Here is a 6,487-nt window from a genome sequence, read left to right as displayed (position 1 = left end):
CACCCAAAAATTAACATTTTGTCATTAACTCACCCTCATGTTGTTCCAAACCCATATGACTTTCTTCTGTGAAACACAAAAGGAGAAGTTTAGCATAATGTCTGAGCTGCTTGCTTTCATACAGTTCTTATGAAGCATTAGTTTTTTGATTTTCTCCCCTTTTCTCCCCAATTTGGAATGCCCAATTCCCAATGCACTCTAAGTCCTCGTGATGGCGTAGTGACTCGCCTCAATCCGGGTGGCGGAGGATGAATCTCAGTTGCCGCATCTTATCACATGGCTTGTTGAGCGCGTTACCGTGGACACGTAGCGTGTGTGTGAAGGCCCACGGCATTCTCCGCGGCATCCACGCACAACTCACCACGTGCCCCACTGTGACTCTACCCTTTATATCAAAGTTACCCCATGTGACTCTTCCCTACCTACATAATGTGGGATTCGAAACACATGAGTGTGAGTAAATGATGACAGAATTTACATTTTTTGGTGAATTACAGTATTCCTCTAAATGTGGATTACAATTCTATTTTGTTTCTACAGTATTTCAAAAGTTTAGCAAATGATGCAATGTCCTAATTAGCAAACAATCTAAATTAAACAGAATTTGAATGGTGCTGTGGAGGGATGTATGCATGAAAAACACACTGCAAGCAAATGGCTCATTCATGTGGATTGAGCTGTTAGAACAGCATGATGCCTGTGATGGAATGACGGCATTAAACACGATGATGGTTTACAGCAGAGCAGGCCAACCATTTATTTTCCCCAAGCCTAGTTTACATATTTCTGGCTAAATGTGGGCTTTTGTAGATTTACAGTGAAACTTCATTAATGAGACTCTAAATCTGAATCATTATTAAGGAAAACTCTTTCCAAAATCCCTAAAAATTTGAACGTTAAAAATATATAGAATAATGCACCTAAATTGTTAAATTGTTTAGGTGGGAGGTTTGGGACAGAGGTTCATTCTTTCATCTAAGATGAATCCTGCGACCTGAGTCCTAGATTTGGAAGAAGCATCAAGATCAATGCAAATATATACACTCAAATGTACAGGCTGAAATTAGTGCATGAAAACATGGAATGCACATCTTCCTTATCTGATTACTGATAATGTGGCTTCCTGTTGTGGAAGACTACAGTGCCACTTAAAAAAAGGAGGAATGACCTATCAATTTTTTAATTAAAAAATGTAAAACTAAAAATGTAAATGAATACATCTATTATAAATATATAAGAAATTAAACTCTTTAAATTGACAAAAAAAAAAAATATATATATAGACATGAAAATTCAATTAAATTCAAACTGAAAATGTAGTTAAATATAATAATAAAATAATACGTAAATTATCTTTTAAATTGCATTTAAAAAATGCATTTGCTAATTACTGAGAGATTAGCATTTAGTCTACTCCGACTGCTCTTACTACTACTACTCAATACTACTTAATATTACTGCCACCATGCACCACCACCACCACTACTACTACTACTACTACTACTACTACTACTAATGTAACGTAAAGTGTATGCAAATTGGATAAAGTTGAAGTATTAAACTTTAAAGTCAATGCAGATATTTCTTAGTTTCACTCTATTTGTTTACATAATTAAAGGTGCCGCCTCAGACAGCCATTGTGTTGGATTGATCCGTTACAGGGGGAGTATGTTGTTGCGACGGAAAAGTGAATTTTCTCAGCATTATAATTTTCATGAAAATTTAGTCAGACGGGACACATATGTGAAAGTGATCAGAGTAGCTACTGGCCATTGACGAAGCAAAGAGAACAGGGATTATAATAATTGAAAAATTGCTTCGTGGTCTCCCCGGCTTAAAGTCATTATAAGTGAATGGCACGACCCACCCCCTACTAGTACTGTTTTTCTTACAGCGGATAGAGCCACATTAAGTTCTGCGCTCTTCCTATAATGAAATGTTTCCAAGGGACAAGCCTTTAATTTTAAAATCTCTGTCGGATGTACGATTTTAATGCTTTTTTCCCCCCCGAGAAAGTGCAACGCAATATTGGGAGCGGATAAACGGGTAAAATGGCAGTTGGGAGCTTCCTTTGAAGTGTTTTCCCTTTTTGTGGCTGGATTGATCGTGTAATCGAGAGTGAGGGGCGCTGTGTTGTTTGAAAAGCCTAATGTTTTCACCGGGTCAAGAGGAGCACTTAGCGCCCAGCAAAGAGCCTATAAAGTACGGCGAACTGGTGGTTCTGGGGTGAGTCCATACGCCTTGCAAAAAATTTCTCATGTGTGTCCAACAGTGACGACTTTAATTCCCTTATGTGATGTTTCCAAGTTGCATACTTTGATGTGGTTGTAAATACTTCCACAATAGGGCAGTTAAACTCTCAGCCATATTTCTGAGATGTTGTTTGGTTGCTAAATGCGTTTTTATAGAGTACGGAAATAGTTTGTTTACACACTTGATATCGGTGTGCAGTGCGCGAGACCTCCCAGCTCTTAAAATTCACGCGCTCACGTTACTGCACAAATAAAACACGTGCGCTCACGAGAATCTGTCTGTGCGCGTACATCGACCAGTCAGATGAACACATTTACTGCATTATCACTATTATTATGCAATAAAATCCATCTAAAGTGATTGCACAGATCTCTCTGATGATTTGGAAACGCTTTTTTTTTTTTTATATATGTTTATATGTGCACTCTGATCTGTCATGGGGATGGATGCTTTCACTGTAAGTGGATTACACTCTCATTTTGTCCTGATGGTTAATGTTCCGTTGTTAAGACTCACTCATCGTGCTCTTTCCATGGGAAGTTATAACGAGTTGAAGGGCGATGGAGGAATTCGGAAGCAGCCTCCTTAAGTTATTTGGCCCCCTCCTCCTTTTATGTGACTGAGCAAAAGATGCTGCACCTTTCTCTCTCTCTCTCGCTCTGCTTGGTTGTAAATCAAAAATATTCAGTGATCTAGAGCAGTTTTTCTTCAATCCTTGACCTAAAGGATTTGGGCCTCTCTCTTGACCATACTAACTCCATTATATTACAGGAAATATCCCCCGAAATATCAGGACATTTTCAAATTGTGTTTTCCAGGTTTGGAAAAGTATTTCATCATGAGAGAATTTCCATTGAATTGTGTGTACAATCTCCATCAAGTGACGATGATCCCTATTCTATCTATCTATCTATCTATCTATAATACCCAGATTCTTATATTTACTATACGTTGTATACATTATGCCTACAAAAATGTAGTTCGACTCGTCCCTCTTTTTAAAAAAAAAAAAAAGAAGCAAAAATCGAGGTTACAGTGAGGCACTTACAATGGAAGTGAATGGGGCCAATTTTTTGAGGGTTTAAAGGCAGAAATGTGAAGCTTATAAATGTATAAAAGCACTTACATGAATTCTTCTGTTAAAACTCATGTATTATCGGAGCTGCCTGTAAAGTTGTTTTAAATCATCATTTTTACAGTCATTTTAGGGTTTGACTACATCTTCATGGCAACAAATTTGTACAGTTGGATATAACTTTACACAGAAAAGGTTAGTATTTGATTATCACACTAAAATCATGTTAACACGCACATTGTTTAATGTCTCGTGGCTATACTTCTGAAACGGTGAGTATTTTAACGTTTATGGATTGGCTGTAACCCTGATTTCTTTTTGTTTTTAAAGGAAAGATTATTATTTTTTTTTATTTTTTTTTTTTAAAGAAATAAATGGCTCACTGTAACCCAGATTTCTTTTATTTATTTTCTCCCCAATTTGGAATGCCCAATTCCCAATGTGCTCTGAGTCCTCATGGTGGCACAGTGACTGCTCAATCTGGGTGGTGGAGGACGAATCTCAGTTGCCTCTGCGTCTGAGACCGTCAATCTGCGCATCTTAGCACGTGGCTTGTTGAGTGCATTACCGTGGAGACCTAGCGTGTGTTGAGGCTTCACGCTATTCTCCGGCATCCATGCGCAACTCGCCACATGCCCCACCAAGAGCGAGAACCACAATATAGCGACCACGAGGAGGTTACCCCAACGTGACTCTACCCTCCCTAGCAACCGGGCCAATTTGTTGCTTAGGAAGCCTGACTGGAGTCACTCAGCACGCCCTGGATTCGAACTCATGACTCCAGGTGTGGTAGTCGGCATCTTTACTTGCTGAGCTACCCAGGCCCCAGAAAAGGAGGGGCAAGTCAAAATAGTTGACTTGAACCCGGAATATTCCTTTAAGTGTGTAGTAACTTGTATCTTACACTAACTTGATTATTCTCATACTGTATCTTTTATATGTAAAGGGAATTATAGGACTCCCTCGGTCATGGACAATCAAGGAGTATCACAGTTTAAAAAATGTGAATTCTTGGCCTGGAAAAGTCATTAATATATTAATTTAAAATTTTTTTTTCCAGAGGCTATACATTTTTCTAGTAATACACAGCTCTAACATTTATTTTATTAGCTAGAGATTGCTCTTTGTGAGTTCAATGTCTATACTTATTTTCCCCACATCTATATCCAGTAATTGCAGGCATTTGAAAAAATAGTGGAAATTCATTGGGCAAGTGGTCAACCTTTTAATAAGTTTTAATATTATGCAATCTAACTATTAGTGAAAATGACAGAATTTGAAAATTTCATTGGATAGCAATATTTGTACTATTTCTTTTTGAAGAGAATCAGTAATGTTTTAAAGGGGTCATGACATAGTCATTATAAGGGGGTTCAGTGGAAAGGAGGAGGCGAGAACCGGCTTGACAACTTAAATAATAATTTAATGAACAACTTAACCAAGAACACACAAACATAACCACACACAGGGCAGCTGCCTGTAATTCTCTATCTCTCTTGAACTGTCGTCCCCGGCCGCATTTATCCCTCGCGCGCCCCATCAGGCTGATTGGGGACCGGGCGTGCGTCATTCCAGCCCGGCCCCACCCTCCTCGGCTCTACAGTCATACTTAAAAAAAATTTTTTTAAAAAATAATTCATTTTATTATCTTCCCTGAGGTCCACTTAGAATGTTAGTAAAGTGTTTTTATTTTTTTGCACCAAACATTTATTTATTCATATATAATAATTTTCCACTCTGGCCCTCTGTCTGATACACTTGGTTTTAAGCTTCCTGGCCCTTTAAGACTACAATGTAAACACCCACTGTTCTGATTGGCTAACATCGTGCAGCCCTTCCAATACAGCTATTTGAAATGCAAGCCGAAGAAAATGAACCAACTCCACACATCATTAAAACTACATTTCAGGGTTAACACAATGTACACCCAACACATTTCATCTGAATGTATCAAACTGTTCACAGCATAAACTATCAGACATTCATGACAAATTAAATATTCATGAATGAAATTGGTTACTTAGTTTTTCGTCCAGTAGTCCAATTTTAACTGCCCCATCCTTCAATAACATTTCCTTTGCAAAGCTTGAATCATTGTGATTGTTTCACAAGCAGTCCACACTGAAATCTTTTGAATGCACAAACGTAATTCAATCCACGGTGATGTTGGGTGCTTCAACAGGCCAAAGCAGAGACGCTGGTCTTCACATCTCACATCTTCCCGGTTTGTTTGAAATGCATCAAAACCATCAAAGATGTTTACAATGAAGAATAGCACAGATGGGTGCAAAAATGGTCCAAGAGGCCTTCCAAACAGCTCAGCTGAATGAACACAATGGGGGATCCTTTTTAGAGATATAACTTGACATCGCGTCTTTTAAAAGTGGCGCAAGATGTATGATAACAGTCAAAGCAGTTTGTCTGGTGCACGTTTATGTAGAAAAACAGGCACATGAAGGTGTCCTGTGTAAGTCCACTTTGGATGAATCTCCCATGACAGGCCCATCTCTTCTCTTCACCTGTGTGACAGACTGAGCACCACTGGGCGGGGCCAAGGGTGCAAAGACGGAAAAATAGGCATTGCGTATGCAGATGCATTTGGTCCTTTTGATGTCACAAGTTCCACGAATTCCAAACAAGCTGTTTTTGCAGCTTGGTTTAAATAAATGCTCTTTTTCTGTTGAGGAAGTTTTCAGTTCTGAAACTTGCAGTATGTTATAGTACAATGACCTCTTGTATGTCAAAAGATCAAGGAAAATGTTATTCCTTATGTCATGACCCCTTTAAAAAGAAAAGTAGCTATTTGTGCATGAATTTTAAAACCCTTTATCATCACAAGTACCTCTCAGCATCCAACAGACATACTGTAGCCTATATTGATTCTGCTTTTTATTTATTTTGAGAACTTCATCACAGCACCGTCTCTGCTGCCCTGATTCACTGGGGTTGCCTGGCATTGCCAGCTGGCACACACAGAGCCGAGGCTGGTGCTGAAAGAGGGTATTATTGATCTGGGCACAGGCAGATCTGAGCCTCTGATCGTCCTCTCTCTGTTTATTGTTCACATCAGACTGACTGAGCTTTTGATAAATCTTTTGTGGGACACTACAAGCCTCAAATGCACCTTTTGTAATGGTGTCATTCCTCAGTGACTGATAT

General features: G+C 38.8%; 1 protein-coding gene across 1 annotated transcript in view; it reads left to right on the top strand.

Moving 5' to 3' along the window:
* Positions 1–1,898: 1,898 nt before the first annotated feature.
* Positions 1,899–6,487, top strand: part of LOC127454871 (E3 ubiquitin-protein ligase pellino homolog 2-like) — a 48,068-nt gene continuing 43,479 nt past the window's right edge. The window contains exon 1 of the mRNA XM_051722359.1: positions 1,899–2,226. Coding sequence (XP_051578319.1) covers positions 2,150–2,226 — 77 coding nt within the window. The 5' untranslated portion in view covers positions 1,899–2,149. The remainder of the gene's footprint in view (positions 2,227–6,487) is intronic.

Source organism: Myxocyprinus asiaticus, chromosome 17 (genome assembly GCF_019703515.2).
Source record: "Myxocyprinus asiaticus isolate MX2 ecotype Aquarium Trade chromosome 17, UBuf_Myxa_2, whole genome shotgun sequence".
NCBI classification, from domain to species: domain Eukaryota; kingdom Metazoa; phylum Chordata; class Actinopteri; order Cypriniformes; family Catostomidae; genus Myxocyprinus; species Myxocyprinus asiaticus.
This window is presented reverse-complemented; position numbering and strand designations above follow the sequence as displayed.